At 48.5% G+C, this 23,543-nt stretch overlaps 1 protein-coding gene across 1 annotated transcript; it reads right to left on the bottom strand.

Annotated features, from left to right (window-relative positions):
• Window positions 1-268: 268 nt before the first annotated feature.
• CKAP4 (cytoskeleton associated protein 4) lies at window positions 269-9,861 on the bottom strand. The gene is made up of 2 exons (XM_057557147.1): window positions 9,260-9,861; window positions 269-2,755 (listed from the first exon to the last, which is right to left on the bottom strand). The coding sequence occupies exons 1-2, from the start codon at window positions 9,713-9,715 to the stop codon at window positions 1,427-1,429; spliced, it is 1,785 nt and encodes a 594-aa protein (XP_057413130.1). The 5' UTR covers window positions 9,716-9,861; the 3' UTR covers window positions 269-1,426.
• Between the last annotated feature and the right edge of the window lie 13,682 nt (window positions 9,862-23,543).

Below are 23,543 nucleotides of genomic sequence, written 5' to 3'. Positions count from 1 at the left end.
GCTCCTAGAAGATTCTAATAGGTAGCCAGGGTTTAGACCCTCTGCTATAGCTAAGATTTGGAGTCAAGCAATGACCTATAAACAAACCTGCTAATAATCAATCAAAACTATGTCCCCAGGCCTAAGAGGGAGGCCATCTTGGTTTTAGAATTGAAAAAAAGTCTTAAAATTGAAAACTTCCCCATCTTTCTAATCCTGAATACTGCGTGTTAATAACATACATCGTTAAAAGTTACTAAATTCTCAGAAAGCAACCACTCTGGAAAAGTCATATAACAAAGCTCAAGTGTTTATTAAGAATTAAAAATACTGTAAATAAGCCATACAGTTCATTTCACAGTAAACTAAACAAACCTTTTTTTTCCGTTTTCTTTTCCTTTTTTTTTTTTTTTTTCTTTTTTAAAGGGCAAGACAGCCATTAAAGGACAGTACAGCTCAAAGGAGAAGGGAAACAGCAAACAGCTACAGAAAATGCACGTGTTCCTCACTGATGGATGGGGTCTGCTGACAGCAAACCTCTTCAGGGACATCGTGGTAAAATAAAGATGTGGCCTCCATTCCCCAGGGAGGCAGCCTATGCCTTTATGAGCAGCTCTCATAATACATTTCTTTAAGGAATCCAAGGATTCCCTTCTCAGGGATTCTAAACCCTTATTCTAAACACATTATTTGGGGACCCTACCAAGAGGCGACATAGTTCGGCCACAGGGGACTCTGGGGGGGTTGTGCCTTCACATTCTGAACCGTCTGGATTCTTTTGCATAGTTATCATTGAGATGGAGAAATGGTTCAGGAATGGAAAAGACACGTACCCCACAGACCACCAAGCAGCTGACTCTTTTCAACTAAAGATGGAGGGGCTTGTCCCCCTCCCAATTCAGAGCTGACATTTATGAGCTGTAACCAGTTTAAAGTGGAAGACAAGAAGTGAGTGACAGCTCATTAAAACCTCGGCCAGAAGTACTAAAAAAAAAAAAAAAAAAGTGAAATGAATTTTCCTTAAAGACAATTAGAAAAAAAAGTACCTCCTCCCCCCACTTTTTTTTTTTTAACTTGAAATCTGCCAGCCAGGCAGGGTTTCTGAGGTTAATCTGCTTCTGTTTATCCTCGGTTGCAGCCACTACGGTTCTTCCCTGACACTAGGGAGAAACATCCCTTCCAGAAGGCACCTCTGATGCACAGGGGCCGGGCCTTCCGGAAACCCACCCAAAGCAGCAGCAGAAGGCCTGCGCAACCGATAGCGCGTGGTAACCATCGTAAATAAATTAACCGGGCACAAAAACACAGAAGGCCCCAGTGGTCCCGGTGGTGTGGCCGGCTCTTCGGGAGGGACCAGGCCCTGGGGGGAGGGGCGCGGGGGCGAACCACACATTTTTTGGTCATGAGAAACTGGACTCGCCATCCGCACCCTGCACACGCAATCCATTTAGACTTTCTCGTGAATCTTTTCCACTTTCACAAACAACCTATCCAGGTCATTCCTCAAGTCCTCTAGCAAACTTCTGGCTGACTCCAAGTTGTTCTCGTTGGTCTCAATCTTCACTGAGTACGCGACCAAACTGTCCACGGCAGTCCTGAGCATTTTCAAGTCCGCCTCCACCTGGCCCACGGAGGCTCTGAGGTTGTCCAGAGAGGAGAGTCTGTCCAGCAGGTCTTGGGGGGGCGCGGCAGCGTCGCGGCTGAGCAGCGTGCGGACCTGCTCCTGTACCTTCTGTAGCGCCTCCACGGCGCCGGGAAGCTCGGCCACGCGACGCTTCAGTTCGTCCACGTCTCCGACCAGGGAGAGCTGGGCCTCACCGAGGCCGTGCACCCTGCCCGCCAGGCCGCCGGCGTCCGCGTCAACGTCTGCGTCGCGGGCGGGGCCCAGGCCGGCCACGCGCTCCTGCAGGTCCGCCAGGTGCCGCGCCTGCTCCTCGCTCTGCGCACGCAGGGCCTCCAGCGTCTCGCGGTGGTGCTCCCAGGCCGCCCGCGCCGCCTGCACCCCATCTTCCACGCTCTGCAGCCGCGAGTCCAAGCCCTGGCTCTCCTTCTGGAGCGTTTCGAAGGCCTCGGAGGGTCTGAAGACCCCGTCTTCTTCTGGCCTGAGGGCTGCGGCCTTGAGCTGGCCGAGCTCCTCCTCGAGTCCCCGGATCTCCTCGGGGAGGCGGGCGGCCGACTCCTCCGCCCGGAGGACCTTCTCCATGAGCGCCTGCAGGGTGTGATGCTCCGAATCGGCCGCCTCCTTGAACCTCTGCTGCTCCTGTTTGAGGCTCACCAGCTCTTTGACCTCCGTGTAGACATCAGACTCCATGGTCTGGACTGTGCTTCTCAGGGCCTCAATGTCCTTCTCTTTGGACTTCACCGAGGTTTGTATTTCCTTCACCGCTTCCTTCAAGGCTTTCAAATCCTGCTTGTATCCCTCCGAGTCTTCCAGAGAGGCGACCTTGGCCTTCACGTCGTTTATTTCCTTCTGGCTCCTCTTCTGGACCTCGGTGAAGATGGCGATGTTGTCGTTGATGGACTTGGTGAGCTCAGTCAGCCTTTCCTCCACCGTGTTCTCCAGGGACGTGAAGTCCCGCTCCCGGGCGTCCTTGACCACGTGGATCCCATCTGAGAGGTCTTTGAGGATCTCATTCTGGAGTTTTTGTAGAACTTCACTGATGCGGTTGATCTCGCTCTCCCCTTGCTTCACGGCTTTCTCTGTGAGATCTTGTTTATGTTGGGAGCTTCTCAGGAAGGACTCAAAAGTCCCGAACGTGGCTTGCAGAGACTGCACCTGTAACCAAAATCCAGATGTTAACCACGGAGAAGAGCTGATGGGTTTTATGCGATTCAGCCGTATTTCTTTTCGTTTGCCCAGCTTACAGGTCCCTCCTCCTCCAGAACAGTACCATCATTCTTCCTTTAGGGAACCGTCCTTGCACACAGCCCATGTGGTTTGGGGGACCAACCCCAAGGCCGGCTCCAAGTGCTCCAGGCCTGACCAATCAATGCTTTCCGTCCACCCACTTCCCCACCTGCTCCTGGAACCACAGTGACTAGCCCGCGGATGGGCATGTGGCCTAAAGCAGACCAACAAATCGACTCCAAAACTTCTCTTAAAACTATTGGGAAGGGAAACCTCTTTCTACTGGGATTGCTAGCTATAGGATGAGGGAAGCCTGGAACAGCTCAGACCAGCACATGACCAACGCCTGCCTACAAATCCAGCCATCACAGAGGGAAGCAGAACTAAGAGATGGCAAGGTCAAGTTCTGAAGACACAATTTAAATCCCTGGATACAGCTATACTGAAGGAACCTACTCTGGAACTTTTTTGTTTGAGCCAATAAATTCTTTCCCTTCCTCCATCTCTGTTTACGCCAGTTTAAGCTGAATTTTTAGCTCTTGCAACTGAAAGAGTCTCAAGTTTTCACAGAAACAAAGCTGAGGCACATGGGAGACACTGGGCAGGGAGGCAAGAGACAAGGTTCAGGTCTCTGCTCACCACCTGTAGCTGTGTGGCCCTGAACAAATCACTGTCCTCACCTGAAAATGTGATCAGTGGACCAGTGACCCTTAGCATTTTCTCGCTTTGTGAACACATTATGATCCTGTTTGCCACTACACCTTTATTCTAAATAAATTCTACCCTAAACAGGGTCTGACCTGGGAACCACCCCCAGGAGCAGGTTTAATGTACTGAGAGGCTGAGTATGATTATTAATGGCCTGGGCTTCATCCTGATGTGGCACATGGTACCACCTAAAATGCTTTCTTGCCAAAAAAAAAAAAAAAAAAAAAAAAGAGAGAAGAAAAAAGAATCCAAATCTGTCAAGTTTCTAGATCTAACCACCAATTCACAGAAAACATACAAGAGTGAAACATGCCATGAGGATACAGTCAAATCCACAATGTAGAAAATTCTGCAGGACAAATAATCAGGATCTTCAACAAAGAAATGGCATATTTAAAGGGGGAAATATAAGAAACTATTAGAGATTAAAAGAAACTTAAGAGATTTCTCAATTAAATGTAATGTGTGGACTTATATGGATCCTGCTTCAAACAAACCAACTGTAAAAGAGACATATTTTTGAGAAAGTCAGGGAAATCTGATTTTGGACTGGGTATTAGGTGATAATCAAGAATTACTGTTAACCTTGTTAGGTGTAATATACTGTGTTTTGTCAAAAGAAGCAAAGGAGAAGAAAAGGAAAGAACGGAAAGGAACTCTTTATTTGTTAGAAATAAATCCCACAATACTTTGGGTCAACTAATGTGTCAGTCAAAATTAAAATTAGATCACTATCCACGGGGTCTGCCAGGGCCACAGGAGCCCTTCAGAGGGTCTAGAATTGAACTGACAATATTTTCTGAAGCCCTGCACCCACCTGTGCCCACTGAATCTTCCAGGGAAGGACAGGCCAGCTTCTCTGCCCATGCTTAAGCCATTCAGCAGACCTGGGCCATTTCCCAATACCGAGAGCATCAGAGCATCTGAGAACAAGACAACCAACACGTGTGCACCCAACACGGTGGTGGAGTAGAGTGCTTCAGACCCATACTGCTCCACCTCCAGCCCAAAAAGAGCACAACAAAAAGGGCGGAGGAAGGGCTGGTGAGGGGATGAAATTAAAATAGCAAAAAACTGATAATTATTGAAAACAGTATTCCCTATATTGATCTCTTCTTTTGTTTATGCTTGAACATTTCCATGATGGACAGCTAAAAAAATAAAATAGCATGGGTTCTGGAACCAGACTGCCCATGTTCAAATCCTAGCTTGGACACTTCCTAGCTGTGTGATCTTGGGCAAGTTATTTAGCATATCTGTGCCTTGGTTTCCTCACCCACAGGATGGAAACAAAGATAGTACTGTACCTAAGTCGTAGGCTTGTCTTGTGAGGATGAAGTGAGCTTAATCCACTTTACATATTAATATGTAAAGTGCTTAAATTGTGCCTAACACATAATGATCAATAAACAGTAACTGTCACCTTCATTATCATTTAATCTTTCTTCTGGAGTAGCTCAGAAGTCTGGAGATTCCTAGCCCACCCTTGGCCCAATGCCAAAGGGCAAATGCTATAGGTGAACAGGACCCCGGGCTCTAGTTCCAGCACCACCAATAACCAGCTCTGTGAGCACAAGTAAGTCACACTCATATTCCAAGTCCCAAGCTCGTCATCTATTAACAAATAGGTTTCTAAAGTCCTTTCTGGCGTCCACCGGTCTATGATGTTAAGACAGATTAGAATAAGATTCTCAAGGACTCCAGAATACTAGACGATTTCCCGGCTTAACCAAATATAACCTAGAGCTCACCTCTGAAATTAGGTTATTCAATCACAGAAGCTGCCTGTTCTGAGCACAGCATTCAAAACAAAGGTGTGAACAGGTAGGCACACTACCTGCAACATGGCAGACGTTCATCACTGTTTTCTGAATGAATCAAAGAATGAACGCATTTACAGAGAAAGGCCTGATGAAGACAGAGCTGGTCTATTTCCCCCAACCCCTGACTGTCACTCCTAACCTGGGCTGGCTCTTTACAAATGGCTAGGAAGGAGACTAGATCAGAAATTATGGATGAAACCAAACAAATCAACCCGTGACACTGAAAAGAGTACAAAAAGTGTCTCCCTGTGATGGTGTTGTGAGCTGTTCACCTTCACATGCAAAGACCTCATTATAATCAATATGCAGGGGACTTCCCTGGTGGCGCAGTGGATAAGACTCCACGCTCCCAATGCAGGGGGCCCAGGTTCGATCCCTGGCAGGGGAACTAGATCCCACATGCAGGCCACAACTAAGGAACCCACCTGCCGCAACTAACACCCAGCGCAACCAAATAAATATTAAAAAAAAATAATAATCAATATGCAGTGGATACATGTTTCCCCAAAATATGGCGGATACCCACTAAGTGGTGGACAAGATGCCAGAGCAAAGTAACGCTAAGACAGGTTCCCTGTCATCAGGGAGCTCACAGCAGGGGGTAGGAGAAGAGAATAGTGGTGGCTCACATTCAACAGGACACTTGATGTATACCAATGATTATGCAAAGCACTTCAGAGACATCATCCCAATCCACCCTGATAATAATCTCATGAGTTGGTAGCTCCTATTAATCCCCATTTTACAAAGCAGGAGCCTGGGAAGTGGTAGAGCTGAGCATCAAAATCCAAGAATGTCTGACTTTAGAACCTGCGCTCTTAGCCTCCAGTGACACGCTCAGAAGGAAGCATGTTCAAAGTGCACTGAGTGCCTGGAGGAGATGCTGCCTCAGCCTCAAGCCTTGACTCCTAGCCCAGAGTCAAGATGAGAAAACAAAGAAATACAACCAGAGAACTCACTCATCCACAAATAGCTTTTAGTCTCATTAAACAATCCCCACCAGGCCTAAGCCTACTCCTATACTCTACGCCACCCTGGATCTGCCAGAGCAACCCAGGCCCTTCAGAGGGCCTAGAGCTGAACTACCAACATTTTCTGAAGCCCTGCACCCACGTGTGCCTGCTGAATCTTCAGGGTAAGAACAGACCAGCCTCTTGGCCCATTCAGCAGACCTGGGCCGTGTCCCAATACCGAGAGCATCTGAGAACGAGAGACCAGGTGGGCATGCAAAGGGCAGTGGAGTAGCGTGCTTCAGGGTCACGCTGCTCTGACTCCAGCCCCACCTCCACCGCTGAGGGTCTGCACGTCCCTGAACGAGAGACACAACCACTCCAGGCTCAGCTGGCTCATCTATGAAATGGTGCTAACGCCTCAGAGGGTGGCTGGGAATGCCTGGCCCACAGTGAAGACTAATTATGAACAAAATAATACCGTAAGAATATGTCCCTGCGAAGAAGCAAACCCCAGCCCCCACCAAACCTCACAGAGAGGGCAGTGAGAGGCTCAAACTTAGGTTGTCAGAGGGCCCATCCATCACTACTCACTCCTCAATGCAGAATAACATTTCCTGGCCACCCCGGAGGTGCAGAGGGAAGTGGCCACACACTGTGGAAGATCCTGTGTGCCAAATGCCCCCGTTCTGGGCATGTTCTGAGTTCCAAGTCAATGAAATAAGCATCAATTGAACACCTACTAGGTAGCAGGCAAGGCATGGGAAAGATAGCACGATGAACAGGCGACTGGTTAAGAGTGTTCTAGGAATTCACTGCAGTTTGAGTCCTAGCCCTGCCACTTGCCAGGTGTGTAACCACGCAGAGTTCCTTAGCTTCCTTGTGTTCACTTTCTTCATCTGGGAAAGGGGGATCATAACAGTCCTTACCTGTTGGGCTTGTGACAGTCAAAAGAGATGAGTGCACAGTAAATATGAAGGATTAAATATTAGCTTGATTACACCACTAAATTAAAAGAAAGGTCATGATTTCAATGGTTTACAGCCAGATGGACTCTTAAAATCTGGACAGAGCCCTCCCCTTAATGTGGACATGGGAAAACTGAGTCCCCAAAAGGAAAGGAATCTGTACAAAGCTGTGATGGAGGAGGGGTGGGAACCTGAAAGGAGAATAAGGGAGGGGCAGGGAGGAAGCAGAGAGAGAATCAAGTTCAATTTCTTCCACCTCAGTTCAAGACCTCCACCATCTCGGCCTCGACCTCCGCCTCCCCCCTCACAGCTTCCTATGTTACTTCCTCCCCCCTCACAGCTTCCTATGTTACTCTGCTACAGGCAGGGTAACCACGTGCTGTCCCCCAAACAAACCTGTCTGTTCTTCACTCCTTCTCTCAACAGTTATCCATTACCATCTAGATCTAGACTGGCACTATCCTGGCCACCAGGATACAGGACTGGGCAAACTCCACCCTCTCTCTCTTCTGAACTCGCACAGCAGTCACCCTCAGCTGAAACCCACCTGTGTGCTGCTTCACAAATAGGATTTGTCTTTTGCACCTTCGCACCCTCCACAGGGCCTACGAGGAGCCATATGACCATCAGACTTCACCAAATATTATGATTGATTGGTAAGTGGGTGGATCGAAGAGAGGAAACTGAGAGGCTAGTGATTATACTCTAGCAGTATGTCTATTTTTTAAGAATGATTTGACATTCAGGATAGGCAAAGCAGCACTGCCTACTTAATTCCCTTCGAGAAGTCACCTCCCTTGGCCTGCAGCATGGAGTGAGATGACTCACCCCAGCTGCTCTGCCAGTCTTAGGAGGAAATTCCTAGTCCTGCATATTCCACACAAGTCGATAGAAACTTGGCAGGGCAGGCAGCATGCTGGGAAAAGAAGGCAGCAGTTCCGGGCTCAGAAGTGGTGGCGGGATTTTTTGTTTCGATCATGCAACCAACTTTCATTGAGCAATGACATTAGGGGAGGACGCAGGAATGAGGCTGAGGGAGCTGCACTTGGTGTAGGAAAAAAACAGAAAGGATGGAACCTGAGCAACTTCGTGTTGAAAGGGAGGTCCATCCATACCTGAAATAGGCCCCTGTGGACCCTGCACTCCGCAGTGGCCTAAACACTGTCATGCAGTCTGCCACTCAAGAGCTGGGGTCTTTATCAATTCACTTAATCTCTAAACCTCAATTTTCTGGTCTGGAAAATGGAGTCAAAACTGCCAGTCCTCCCTCCCAGGGTTGCTATGAGAATTAGATAATAAGTGAGTAAGCCCTCTAAACACCATATAAATGTGGTATTATTCACCAGTATGACCTAGTATTTTTGGCCTTTCCTTTCCTCTAAAGCTGAAATATGCTACTTCCAAGGCCCACATAGGTACACTGGTCCAATAAAGGGCAAGGAGCCTAAAGAGATGAGCTATTTCATTAGAACTACACAAACGAGTAAGACTTCTAGCTTTTCTTTCCCCAGGCTCCAGGTCTATTAAAATCTGGCTCAGATGTCTCCCACTGGGAGAGCAGAGGTGCGGCCTTGCCCGAGGCTTCCAGGGATGCGCTGGCTTCCCTTCCAACCTCCTCTTCAGACAACTCTGCCCATTCAGCGGTTCCTAATCCAAAAAGAATGGGCTTCCCAGAGCCTGCCGGCTTCCTTACAGGTCACCGCTAATGTCCTGTGACAGGCCCTTGGCCCACCCTCCCGGACCGGCCAGACCATCCTCGAAGTGGTCCATCCCTCGGGGCCGATTCCTCCGCGGCCATTAACAAAGAGGGTCTGGGGACTGCTTCGGAACTAGGGGGCCGGGGCGGGGGCACCCCGGGCCGCTGGCGGAGGACACTGGGCCTAGGCCGGCGAGGGGCCCGGCCGGGAGGGCACGAGGGGGCCCGGCCGTGGGTGCGTGGGCAAGCCGCCGGGCGCACGGGGTCTGGGGGACCGGGGTACCCACCTTCTGCTCGACGCCCTGCAAGCCCTGACCCAGCTCCTCCCTCTGCCGGGAGAAGTCCTGGTGGCTTCGCCGGACCTGCTGGACCTCCTCCAGGACGTGGTGGACACACCAGCCCGAGAAGGCGGCCGCCGCCACCAGGGCGAGGTAGAAGAGAAAGTTGAGCACCCGGCCGAGCCTGCGCGAGCAGGACGCGGAGGACGAGGCGGCGGCGGCGGCGGCGGCAGCGGCGGAGGACTTTCCGCCGCGGTGGCCGCCCTTGCCGTGCGCCTGGTTCTGCGGCTGCTGCGGCGGGTGCTGCTGCGGATGCGGCGCGGGCGGCGGCGGCGGGTGCTGCTGCGGCGCCGGCGGCGGCTTCTTCGCCACGTCATCCGCGCCGCCCGACGGGTGAGCGCCCTTCTCCGAGGGGCTCGCGGCGCCGTGGCCGCCCTTGGAGCCCCTTTGTTTGGCCGAGGGCATGGCGGGCGCGGCGGCGAGTGAAGCCGCGGACTGCGAGGCGAGCGAGCGGGGCGCGCGGCCCAGGAAACTTCCTCAGGCTCCCCCGGGGCTGGGCGAGCGGCACGCGGGCGCTGCTGGCGTCGGAGCGGCCGTGAGAGAGAAAGCGAGCGGGCGGGCGAGGAAGGAGGCCGGGCGAGCGAGGAAGGAGGAGTGGGCCTGGCTCCGCTGCCGCCGCCGCCGCCGCCGCCGCCGCCGCGGCGCCGACCCCGCCTCCCGGGAAGGGAGGCCGGCAGAGCAGAGCCGGGAGCGCCTGCCACGCACGCTGGGGCCGGCGGGCGGCCCCTCCCCCTGCCGCCACGACCCCAAAGAGGGAGGGCCGAGCGGGGGGCGGCTCCGCAGGGTCTAGGGGGCTGGACCAAGTCGGGGGGAGGGGGGCGGTCGAGGGAAAGGTGGCGGTCCAGCGGGGTGTACGGGAGCCGGGGTGGGATGGAGGTGGCCAAAGGGAGAGGGACGGCCCAGCGGGGTCCGGGGGTCGGGGCAGGCGGCTGAAGTGGGAGGGGGCAGGAGGCAGCCGAGGTGGGGAGCTACCGGGCTGGGTCAACGGAGGCGGGAACCGGCGCCGAGTGGCCGAAGGGAGTGGGCGGAGGGCAGGGTCGACTGGGACCGGGACTGGCGACTGAGCTGAGGCCACGGGGGCCCCGGGGATAGGCGGCCGAGATGGGGGTGGCCAGGCGTGTCGGAGAGGGGAGAGCCGGGGAACACCCGGTGCAGTGGGCCACGTGGGAGCCCCGCTCCTTTCTGGACTTGTGCGGAGAGAGGAAATGAAGGGGGGGACCCCAGGAGCCCTGCCCCTGGGAGTGGGAGCAAAGGGGCGGGAACACACCCCCCCATTCCTTTCTGCTGGGAGTTGGGGAAATCCCCACCCCCCTCCCTCCATCCCACCCTCCAAGCCTCCGCTGGTTGGACCTTGTCCTTTTCCTGGGGTTTGAAGGCGGAGGCAGAAAGGGCTTTCTGAAAACCAGTTGGCTCCAGGGGCATGTTTAAGGGAAGTTAGCAAAGATTCTCGGACTGTGTGAAGACTGTTCAAGAGAAGACTTGAGCGGCCCACTTAGCCCAGCCAGTCCGCCGTCGACGCTGTTGACTTTTTTCTGAAGGCCTTTCAGCTCCATTTTCTTTTTGGGGGCCCACGCTCTGGAGTCAGCCCCTACCACGGACAGGCTCTGGGCTGCGCGCTGGGAAACCAGCAGCGGTTGCAATGAGAGGGAGACAGATCAGGGTCACCCCTACTTTGGTAGAAGGAAATATTATAATGCCAGGCTCTGTGCTTAGCAACTTACATATATATTCTCCAGACCTCACTGATAGCTTCTAAGGTAGGAATTATTTTACCCACTTTATAGGAAGGAAACTGAGGCTGAGCCCTGCCCCAACTGATTGGCTCAAGGTCTCACGCACCGTGATTTGAACCTTGGTCTGCTCCTTTCCGAGCCTGTGCCGCTTAATGGGCCCCAGAGAAATTAAGCAATTTGCCCACTCTCAATAAGGCTAGTTAGTGCTGTGGCAGGGACAGAGCTCCACTCTACAAGCTACTTTACCCCTGAACCTGGTGTCTGTGTGTGCCTGTGCGTTAGGAACCCTGTTTCTTCTGCCTGGAAACTTCTCCCTATTCCTTCTTTTTAAAAAAATATTCCAGGGGTTCCCTGGTGGCGCAGTGGTTAAGAATCCGCCTGCCAATGCAGCGGACACAGGTTCGAGCCCTGGTCCGGGAAGATCCCAACATGCCAAGGAGCTACTAAACCCATGTGCCACAACTACTGAGCCTACACTCTAGAGCCCGTGCTCCGCAACAAGAGAAGCCACCGCAATGAGAAACCCACTCGCTGCAACTAGAGAAAGCCCACTCGCAGTAACGAAGACCCACTGCAGCCAAAAATAAAATATAAATAAATAAATTTTTTTGTAAAAGATGCTTTTAAAAATCACTCGTGAATGAATGAACACACATGCCTGCCCTCAAGGGGCCTGCATTACATTTGGAGAAATGTGCAAAAAAATTTCAAAGACTAAATTGTGTAGTTGAGAATATAAATGTAAAGGGAACTTGGAAAGCAAACCACTGGGCAGCACGTGGGGAAGTCTTCTGAGACGGAAAGTTCTTGAGCAAAGCCTTGAAGAGTGGATTTGCATAGGAGGAGAGCAGGGGGGATATTTCTGTGGCGGAAATGGGGTGAGGCCAGGACACCTGTCTGACACGAAGGGTATGAGCTGCGATTAGGAAAGAGAGAGTTGAGCTAGGTGGAGTGGGTCCAGATTGCAGAGGTTCACAGAAGCCAGGCAGGCAGGCAGAAGAGTCGCTATTAGTGTGGGAGGCCAGAGTAGATTATAGCAGGTTCTGGACTAGAAATATAATCATTTGCCCCAGACAGAGAGGAATGTTCCCACTCCTGCTAAATACTAGGAGCTCTTGTAGAAAACGCCTAGCTCTGGGCTTACAACTCTGACCTAGGAGAGGGGAAAGGAGATGGCAGAGGAAATCAGAAAACTAACTCATCATGAAGCTGCTAGAAGAACCTTGTTTAAAAACTTCAGCTAGGGGTTCCCTGGTGGTGCAGTGGTTGAGAATCTGCTTGCCAATGCAGGGGACACGGGTTCGAGCCCTGGTCCCGGCAGATCCCATGTGCCAAGGAGCAACTAAGCCCGTGCACCACAAGTACTGAGCCTGCACTCTAGAGCCCGCGAGCCACAACTACTGAAGCCCGCGAGCTTAGAGCCCGTGCTCCGCAGCAAGAGAAGCCACTGCAATGAGAAGCCCGCGCACCGCAACGAAGAGTAGCCCCCCGCTCACCGCAACTAGAGAAAGCCTGTGCGCAGCAACAAAGACCCAGCGCGGCCAAAAATAAATAAATAAAAATTTAAAAAAAAAACAATTTCAGCTGAATTCAGATTGTGTTTCAAAATCTCTAGTGCAAAAGAAGTAACCATCCTCCTTCAAGCAGTCATCTGTGTTAGGTCAGAGGTAGTGATAACTTGCAAAGTGGCTTTTGGGGCCCAGACAAGCTCTGGCCTGGGAGGCAGGTGCCCTGCTTTTTAGCCTTAGTTCTGCCACCAAACTAACTCTGTGACCTTGAGAAGTGTACTTAACCTCCTCTCTGGATTTCAAGGTCACCAGTTCTATATCTCTAAAGGCCTTTCTTATTATTAATCTATTTCTCAGAGAAAATAGTCATCTGATTATTATGAGAAATAATTAAATTTTTAAAAGTTGATTCAGAACATAGGCCAGATGTAAGAATGACAGGTTTCTCAACCTTCTACCTCTACTGAGCCCTGGAAGAATGAAGGGGGGGGGGGGGGGATGCACTGTGACTATCATTAGTGTTTCCCTCTTGCTCTTTTCCTTTGGGAGGTAGTGAAATATAATGGTTAAGACACAGGCTCTGGGATAGACTGACACGTTCAAATTCAGCTCCATGACTGACTGGGGAATGTGACCTCTGTGAACCTCTGTGTCTTCGTCTGTGAGATGGGGGTAATAAAACCTACTTCCCCTGGTTGTTGTGAGGGTTAAATGAGAGACACCATACGATACTGGGCCCATAGCAGGGCTCAGTGAATAAAGGGTAGTTAATACAATTTGCAGAGTCACTGAAAGTCTAGCTGTACAGAGCTTCTGTGTCTAGATTTCAACGATTTTCTTTCATCATTATTTCTTGGAGCTCCCAGCACCATATGCGGCTTATAGACCACAGGCTTTGATGTGTTTAACTTGAAAAAGCAGCACTGTTTCCCCCTGGAGTGTGGTTCCACTGTGGTGTTCGGCTACACCCAGAGAAGGAGATTGGTAAGTAGTCGTGGAAGTGCACCTTCTAGGGCAGGAAGGCTCCAACGGTTCTTCTTGGAGATTACCATTCTTCTACCCCATTTTCTGAGTCAGCACAACAAGCATTTAGAGGAAGTTCCCTTCCTTTCCTCCTGATTTCTTCTCTTCTATCCCTTTTCCATTTCATCCTCCCTAAAGTGTGTTCAATGGTCAGGAATGTAGGTGGAAAAAAGGAGCCAGAGACATCTCTTCCTTTCCCCCAGCTTATGCAAAGATGCTTCTGAACACCCTTGAACTACATGGATCTTAAACTACATGGAGCTTTGTAAGCCTGCAGCCCTCTTGGTTTTCTGCATTTCAGTTAGAGGGTCTAAATAGAAAGCCCCTATTACTTCAATTGCTTCTTCTCTGTTCCAGGTTGACAAGATCCCCAGAGGCCAAGGCATGAGCCCAAATGCCCCACAAACAGGGCCTGTGTTAGCCTCAGTGGTTCCCAGTCCCAGGAGTCCCCCAGCTCCAAACCCTGAGCTCCATGCAGTAGGGGAATTCTTTCTTGGAACTCCCAGCACCATACGAGGCTTCACCTCACTGAGCCCCAGTTTTTATGGAAGAAAACCATAGTCCCTACCTTACAGAGGCAATGTGAATACTCACTTGATTTTCTCCTCCACTCATGGTCTTCCTCATCCCAGCACATGCCAATAACATCTGTCCAGTTGCTCAGGAATCATCCTCAACTCCTCTCCTTCTGTCACCCATCCCCCCACACCCAATACAATATGTTAGCAAATCTTGTTGACTTTACCTTCAAAATATATCCAGCATCTCTGACTTCTTGTGACCTGCACCATTATCCCACAGATCCAAGTCACCACCCGACTCACACTTGAGTTATTGAAATAATTTCATACTGGCCTCCCTGCTTAAGCACTTGCTGCTGCCCTATGGTCTTTTTTCAATACAAAAACCAGAGCAATTCCTGAAAATATGTCAGATCATGTCACACCTCTTTCCAAAACCCTCCAATGACTTTTCAAGATAGTCGGAGTCAAAGGCAGTTTCTACAATGACCTCCATGGTCCCCGTGTCCTGGCTCCCTACTGCCACTCTGATCTCATCCCTTCTTACTTGCCCCCTTGATTACTGCCATCCAGCCACACTGGCCTCCTATCGCTCCTCAATATGCCAGGTATGTTCCTACCTTGGGGGCCTTTTTAATTTCGTCCCCTGTGCCCAGTGAAATTTACCCCCAGGTATCCATGAGGTGGTGTTCTTCACTTCCTCAATTCAAATGTCACCTATAGGCAAGCTCTTCCCTGATCATCTTATATAAAATAACAACTGCCCAACCTGAGACACTGTCGATCCCTCTTTCCCTGCTTTTTTTCCTCTGACCTACTATATATTTGCTTATTTAATTATTACTGCCTGTTTCTTCTCATTAGACTGTAAGTTCCATGATTGGGAACTTTATTTAGCTCCCTCTTGTATCCCCAGTACCTAGAACAATATGTCTGGCACATAGTAGGAGCTCAATGAATATTATAAATCTCGCATTATTTAAAATGTATCTATGTAGGGCCTTCTCTTTCATGAGATAACCACAGTGTCTTATGAAAGGAAGGACAGTGGAGGGGAGGAACCCAGTGAGAAATGACCTCCTAGAACTTCGATATCAAGATGATGGGGATGATGATGATGATGGCAACGATGATGGGGAAGGGGATGACAAAGAGAGGATGACGGCTAGCTCGGTGAGGCTGTAGGGGGACTGCAACATCACAGTCAGCTGACATTTACGGCTCGCCTACTCCAGGCAGTATACCAGGAATTTCACATGCTTTACCTCCTTCCATGCTCAGTGAGTCTTTGATGTAGGCACCACAGTGGTACTGATCCAGTTTACCGACGAGGGGGAACAACTCTTACACAAGGTGACACATCTTGAGAATGGTGGGAGTCGGGCTAGAATCCAGGCGATTGATCCTGGAGCTCATACCTTCAACCAACACATGAATGTGTAGACCAATAAGAAGACCAAGCCTAGTATGATGAGGTAATTTATCCAAGGCTAGCCAGCCTTCTGATGAAATCCAGACTCTTAATAAGCACCATGAATCTCAGACTGGGAAGGACAGGGGAGGGCTGTATCTCAACCTGACACTGGCGATTTATCTCCACAACTGCTCCTTCTCACCATGCTGCTGATGGACCAATTTTTCACCCCTCAGGAGTGCTGGAGGAAAAAAAGAATTATGAGAACCACTGCCTTAGCATGACATTAAAAAAATCCTTCATAATCTGGACCCTGCTTCTCTTTCTCTAGCCTCATGTCTTCCTCAAATCTCTTCCTACCCTATGTTTAGCCAGGCTCAGCTTTCCTACAGTTGCCCCAATTTGCCATATTCTCTCAGGAACTCAGCTTCCTTGACCCTTTTCCTGCCCCACCCCCAGTCTGGATAAGATGTCCCTCCCTGGTGCTATCCCAGCTCCCAGGTGGGTCATAGCACTTACTATGATGTACTGTAATTGCCTGTTTGCTTACTGTCATTCACACTGAATCTTTCAGGGCAGAGACTGTCATCTGTTCCTTTTTCTCATCCCTAGTGCCAGGAAGTTTGCCTGGATTGAGGAGGTGCTCAGTCCACAATGGATTGGTCATTGAATGGATACAACACTGTGTGACTTAGAATGCCAGACTTCTGATTCTCAGCATCCCCCCTTTCAGGGTACCCACTCTTTAATGGGTGGGGGTGTTGGGAAAGTCTCAAAGTTTTGAAAGTTTAGAAGTGGGTACTATGTGGAAATGCAATGTTTTGTGATAGGTTCAGATAATTTGTTAATTTAACCAAAAAACCAGAAGAGGTGTGTGGGGATGATGGATTCCTCAGTGAATGGAATGGAGAGGTAGCTGCAAAAACTGTACTCTTCAGAGACCATTTTCATCCTGCCCCTGCCTTGCTCAAGAATCTTCCAAGTCTCCTTATTAGAGTCAAACCACAATGGCCAGGAGTGTGTTGGGGGGATGGGGCTGTGAGAACTAAGCCTCCCCACTCACCAAGGATTCTACTCAACCTACCTCTCCCTAACCTACAGCCGCCCGCATGCCTTCATTCTTTGTTCCAGCTCTTCCCCCCAGCCCTTCCGCCTGGAAGTTCCAACTGCCTCCTTCTCTAGGAAAATCTAGTCCCTGACCACCTCCTCCCACCACCCCAGTTAGTCCCTCCATCATGTGGGTTGTTCAGAATGAGGAAGGGTGGTAAGGATACAGATTGGGTTTGATGCTGTCTGGTTGTGTCCCTCTGGAAAGTTGTTTAACTTCTCTAGTCCTCATTTATAGTGTAGGATGAATACTTCACAGGATTCATGGGAAGTAATGAGTATGAAAAAGACCAATATAACTGTAAGTTACATGTACATAATTATCACTATTGTGTGCCAACTAGATAAGTCCAGCCCCTCTATAATTCAGAGCCTATCTGTGTATTTTCAGCTAGAAAAAAAAAAAAAAAAGCATCCGTAAACTGTGGCTTATAGTACCAATGGCCTAAGGTTGTGGTGAGGTTTCAGTGAAATAATATCAGTAAAGCACCCAGCATGCCCTATTTCAGCACCATGGAGATTATTATGTGATTAGTGTGATATCTTATCCCCACTAGGCCATGGACCTCTAGAGGGCAAAAACTTTGCCTCATTCACTGCATTATCCTTAGTGCTTATTGTTGTGTGGATAATTGACACTAAGAAAGCATTTCATGTGATTCATGCATTGGGCAAATTTGAGCATCTGACCTAGGCAAGGGGGCCAGGGCAGTGAACAAAGCCATGCAAAGTCCCTGCCCTCATGGAGCTTTCATGCCAGCAAGGGAGACCAGACAAATAACACATTAATAACTACAGCCTGCTGGATAGTACTAAGTGCTAAGGGCAAAAAGTGTAGTGAGGAAAGGGGAGCAGGATGGCCATGGGATTGGGAGGGGGGTTGCAACTTTAGATTAGGTGGTCAGGGAGGTCTCACTGAGAAGGTGACATTTGAGTCAAGACCTGAAGGAAGCGAGGGGGCCAGCCATGCAAACATCTGGAAGAAGAGTCTTCCAAGTAGAGAAAAGAGTGAATGCAAAGTCCCTGAGATGAATCTGAGGAGCAGAGAGGAGGCCAGTGAAGCTGGAGCAAGTGACTAGTTTGGTCAACAAGTATTTATGGAGCCCCTACTATTTATTGAATAAATGAATAAATGAGCACAATGCCTGGGACGTGGTCGGCTCTCAGCATGTGTTGCTGTTATTATCATCACTGTCATCATCGCTCTTTTTTTTTTTTAATTTTTATTTATTTATTTATTTATTTATGGCTGTGTTGGGTCTTCATTTCTGTGAGAGGGCTTTCTCCAGTTGCGGCAAGAGGGGGCCACTCTTCATCGCGGTGCGCGGGCCTCTCACTATCGCGGCCTCTCTTGTTGGGAGCACAGGTTCCAGACGCGCAGGCTCAGTAGTTGTGGCTCACGGGCCCAGCTGCTCCACGGCATGTGGGATCCTCCCAGACCAGGGCTCGAACCCATGTCCCCTGCATTGGCAGGCGGATTCTCAACCACTGCGCCACCAGGGAAGCCCCATCATCACTCTTATCTCTAGGTCACTCCCACCACCACCCAGTACCCAGCCCACGACCCGGCACTTAGTAAGAGCTCAGTGAACTGAATCTCACTATGTCCCTAACCATTAATACCTTGTTATCCCTTGAAGTTTAGCTTCATTGGAGATATTGTTTCCTTACGGCTGACCTTTTGCTCTGAAAATCCTTAGGTTTTAAAGTAATACCAGAATTGTATGTAAGTGCAGTATTGTATCACTTGGGTTGAATTCCTCAACCTTCAAAAAGGTAGACAGGGCAGTCTACAGTTCAGATTCTGTGACTTCTGATTAGTCCTGGGCCTCTTCGTTTTACAGGGACAAACAGCAAGTGTCTGGGCTCTGGGCCCAGCATCCCCATCAGATTTGGAATATCACCTGGAACCCAGCAGCCAGAACTAGCAGCCTGCTGTCCGCAACTCAGATTAGCCTCTGAAAAGGTTTTGCCTGAAAGGGGGTGGATGAGAGTGAGGGAACTAGGAGCTCACCAGGAAACTTTCAAACACAGCGACCCTCATGGTGATTTGGGAGGCTTGTCCAGTGATGTGGAAATGATGTGGAAGAAGCTTAAGAGTCACTAATGAACAAACGAACTCCTCTCTGAGTCTCTGCCAGCCAGGAGATTTCAAGTCACTTAGGAAGGAGACTCCTTGGTGAGGTAGGATAATCTCGTACTTTTTCTCACAGCGAGGAAGTCAGTATTACTAACTTAAGCCCCTCTTGCTTCAATAAGCCTAGATCCCCTTGTTCTCTCTTCAACTGAAAAAAAACCATCCCTCTCTTGGTCTATTTCTCTGACGCCCAATGAAGGCGAAGCAGACCTCTAATTATGGGAAGCTGGCAATTCAGTTGCAACGTCAGTCTTAATGCATTCATCCCTTCTGCAGCTCAAGCCCCTCCAGGGACTTCCAAGACACCTGTCCTGAAGTGGACCGTGACCAGGGGGCAGAAGGGCCCTTCTTTTGCTGTCCCAATGTTTTCTCTCATTGTTCCCAAACACACCCACCCCATAGGCAGCTGACCTCTTTCGCTCTCCTCTCTGGTACCACACAAGTTCCTGCCTTCTAGAATGAATGAATTTGTTCCTCCTCTCCACCCAGGAAAATGCGGTTCTTCCAAGAAGAGAGCACTGGCTTTAGAGCAAAGAAGACATTCTCATTTTAAAGATAAATAAGGCTGGGGCCCAGAATGTTTTAGCGATTGGCCTAAAGTCACACAGCTCGTCCCTATAAAGAGTCAGGGTTTGAACTACGTGTGTCTGATTCCAAACCTCTCTCCCTTTCCACCAGTCCCCACTGCCTCTTGGATGAATGACCTCCAAGGAATACTGACTAGCACCCAATCCCAAAATAAATATTTGGTGTCAATTTGAAATGCAGGGAAGCATGGAAAACAGGTTTAAATGAGTACTATGGAGAGAACAGAAGTGATATCAAACAGAAGTGATATCAATAAATATTTGTCAGACCACTGAATGAATATCAGTGAAATGAAGTTAAGGCAGGTGGATCTTCTGAGAAGGAATGGCGTTTTCCATCCTCGAGAAAGGAGATTCTTTGCACTGTAAACAGATGTGCATGAGAATTTTTTTTTAAATGACTACGCCTGTGTTATCTTCACAACAGCTGTCCTTGGTTTACAGGCTAAGCTGCCCAGGGGCTGGGATTATCTGTGCCACTGAGTGGAGGTGGCCTGCAGTGGAGCCAGATTTTGCCTTTGCCTAGTTTATGAAGGCAAGGCCTTGGTAAAGTTCAAAGCATCTCTCCATTTCTCTAAGGGAGAAGGGTTCCTTTCCTAAAAGGTACAGCCTCTCTGAAGGTTTCTGAAATCTCTGGGATTAAAGGACGACCTGGACCTCTTTCCGGTTCTCATCCTGACATGTATTTGCATGCTTTCTCTGGAAATGTCTTACATCAGTTCATCCTGACGCAGCCCTGCGCAAGCCAAAGATTCATTCAAGAGGAAGAGGGGAGAATTAATTAATGTGTCAGGTGCCGAGCCAGGCATTTTATACCTAATTTCCCATTGAATCATCACAACCCTATTAGGTAAATGTTATTAAGTCTGTTTAGGGCAGAAAAATAAGAAGACTCAGTGCGGACAAGCGATCTGCCCAGATAACAAAGCCTGCAAGTGGCAAGAATAGGATTGAAACCTACATCTGCCTGAGTCCAAAGTCCACCCCGCTCTTTCTACTTCTCCCCCAGAGGCTTCCTGGACGTGCAACTGAATTCAGCTTGGCATTGACAACTTTCTCGATCTGCTCCCTACTTATCCAATTAGCTTTAGTCTCCACAGTTTTCTACATCATCAGTGCCTGGGGAGTTTTTAAAAACTAGACAAACCCTGACCCCATATCAAAACTGCTAATGGCTGGCACCTTGATCTTGGACTTCTCAGCCTCCAGAACTGTGAGGAATTTCTGTTTACAAGACACCCAGATTATGGTGTTCTGTTACAGCAGCCTGAGTGGACTAAGGCACTCTTCATATTCTTCCTCAATTTTCACAAAGAGAAAACATTTATTATTTGAAGGGAGATTTATTCCAAGTGTGCAGACGTATATTAAGATGTGGTTATGAGGCAGAAAACTTGACTTTCTCCATGTCCAGGGCAAAAAAGCTACTCATTTCCTACTGCATCAGCTTGTTCCCAAAGAACAGCCTTGCAACCTGCAAGATTCAAGATTTCCATACAAATACCTAGAATCAGAAAATCTCCCTATTGCTCACGCATACTTGAGAGTTGCAATATTAAGCATGAAAGTTCAGGGTCTACAGTAGATATGTAAATGGTAATCATGTTTGTCACTGTAAAATAAGAGTGGGGATTAGCATGATTTGCTATATCGGATGTACAATAGAGGCAAAATCTTTGGGCGATGCATCTTTTTTTAATAAATTTATTTATTTATTTTTGGCTGTGTTGGGTCTTTCTCTAGTTGCAGCAAGTGTGGGCTACTCTTCATTGCGGTGCGCGGGCTTCTCATCACGATGGCTTCTCTTGTTGCGGAGCACGGGCTCTAGGCGCGCAGGCTTCAGTAGTTGTGGCACAGAGGCTCAATAGTTGTGGCTCGCGGGTTCTAGAGTGCAGGCTCAGTAGTTGTGGCGCATGGGCTTAGTTGCTCCGTGGCATGTGGGATCTTCCAGAACCAGGGCTTGAACCTGTGTCCCCTGCATTGGCAGGCGGATTCTTTCTTTTTTTAAAAATTTATTTATTTATTTATTTTTGGCTGTGTTGGGTCTTCGTTGCAGTGTGCGGGCTTCTCATTGCGGTGGCTTCTCTTGTTGTGCAGCACGGGCTCTAGGCGTGCAGGCTTCAGTAGTTGCAGAGCACGGGCTCTAGGCACGTGGGCTTCAGTATTGGTGGCACGCAGGCTCAGTAGTTGTGGCGCACGGGCTTAGTTGCTCCTTGGCATGTGGGATCTTCGCAGACCAGGGCTCGAACCCATGTCCCCTGCATTGGCAGGCAGATTCTCAACCACTGTGCCATCAGGGAAGTCCCTGGGCGATGCATTTTGAATTAACACAGTTGAAAAGAAAGAAGCTGACCTGTTGAAGGTTAGTAAGAAATTATTTTTTTTAATGTTTCCACTTCTTATCTTCTAAAAAAAATCGAAAACCCCTCCCCCCCATAAAACTGCTAAGGACCAAGGCATGAGTACTTCTTTAAATCTTCACAGTCAATAGGTATGTACATTCCTGGTTAAGAATCACTACAACATATGGACCCTTTATTCCAGACAAACCCCCATTAGTGCCTTATATTTCCTCCCTTCCTCACCATTTCCCATGCAAGTTCCCTAAACTGAGCAATTCCAGTTGTCCTTCAACAACCCCTACCTCACCTCTCCATCAGTCACAATTCTGTCTGTCATTTTTACATATCAGTAAAGAAGACTTCAGTAAGTGTTAAATGTTTGGAAAAAAATGACCAATTTTGATGCTCAGATCACCCATACACTGCTACAAATGAATTAAATCATTAAATACAAAAGTTTCAACTTTAGGCAAATAGAAAATAAAGTGAATCATATCTTAAGATTTTGGTGAGGAAATGGAATTTAAACATGGAAGAAAAAGGTTTTATTAAAAGGGGAGAGTGGATCAGATTTAACTACACGAATACATAAGACTACTATATTAAAGAATAAGGAAAAAATATAGGAAAAATATTTGTTGTAAATATGGCAAGCAAATGTTAGTATATTATTATCTAAAAAGGTCATACAAATAGGGTAAGTGCTCTGAAGACTGGAATCCTATCTTGTTTGCTATTATATTTCCTAAATCTATAGATGCTTGCCCTATAATAACAGATCAGTAAATATTTGTTGAATGAAGAGATTTTTTTAGAAACCTTAAAACCCCAGGAGATAAGTGAGAAAAAGACATGAAAATAATTCACAAAAGAAATACGATTACTCAACACATAGGAGCATATTGCTAACCTCACTTGTGATATAAGAAATAAAAGTATTTAAAATACCAATGGGTTATTATTTTTGCCTATGAAATTTGCTGAGTTTTTTTTTAAACCATGACATATAATGCCAAGGCAAGCTCCTTCATGCTGTCATTGATTCGGCCACTTTGGAGGCTAGTAGAAATGGGGTCCAGGTTCTAATGGTATCGAGATGATCACTGTAACGGGAATCATTGGTAGTATCTGACCGCAACCCTCCATTCCCCTCTTCTGACAGACCCTACGATGCTCAGGCAGTGCACCTACCTTCTGAGTCAAGGGGAAAGGACATGATTAAAGGCTGCTTGACCCTTTGCTGGGACTTTCATACCAGCGCTGGCTGGAAGAGAAGCCCTTCCTTTTCTCTGGTTGTGATTCAGTAAAGATGTGACTCTGGAAGCTGCCAGCAGTCATGTCTGTTGAAGCATGCCGAGAGTATATCTGTAGTAGAAAAAAAAAAAAGATTGGTTTGCAGAAAGAATCCGATTGGCACTAGATTCCCTGGTTCCCATCGTTCCTGAGGTCATTTTCTGTGTCCCTGCCCTCCCCACGTGTTGTTGACATGAGCCAATCAACCCCCTCCCTTAGTGTACACCAGAGTGGGCTCCTTCTGGCTTGCAAGAGCCTATTGTTAAATTTTTAGGAATTTTGCGAACACGTTGTTAAACAGTTAGAACTTGAAATCAGCCCTGTTAGAAGTATTTACTCTATAGCCACAGGGGAGTTTCCAGCCCATGGAAATCTGCAAACACTGCAAATCAGGATTTTTTTTTTTTTTTTTTTCTGGAGAGCCAGTTGTTAAACATTTACCAGCACACCACTCTCTGTAAGCTACCTGAGCTGGATTTCTCTAGCAATCCAGAGAACTTCGGGCAATGCAACCAGAGATGCTGACAGCACCCAAATCCCACCTGAAACTTTTATTATCCCCAGTTTA

Source organism: Balaenoptera acutorostrata, chromosome 11, assembly GCF_949987535.1.
Source record: "Balaenoptera acutorostrata chromosome 11, mBalAcu1.1, whole genome shotgun sequence".
NCBI classification, from domain to species: domain Eukaryota; kingdom Metazoa; phylum Chordata; class Mammalia; order Artiodactyla; family Balaenopteridae; genus Balaenoptera; species Balaenoptera acutorostrata.
This window is presented reverse-complemented; position numbering and strand designations above follow the sequence as displayed.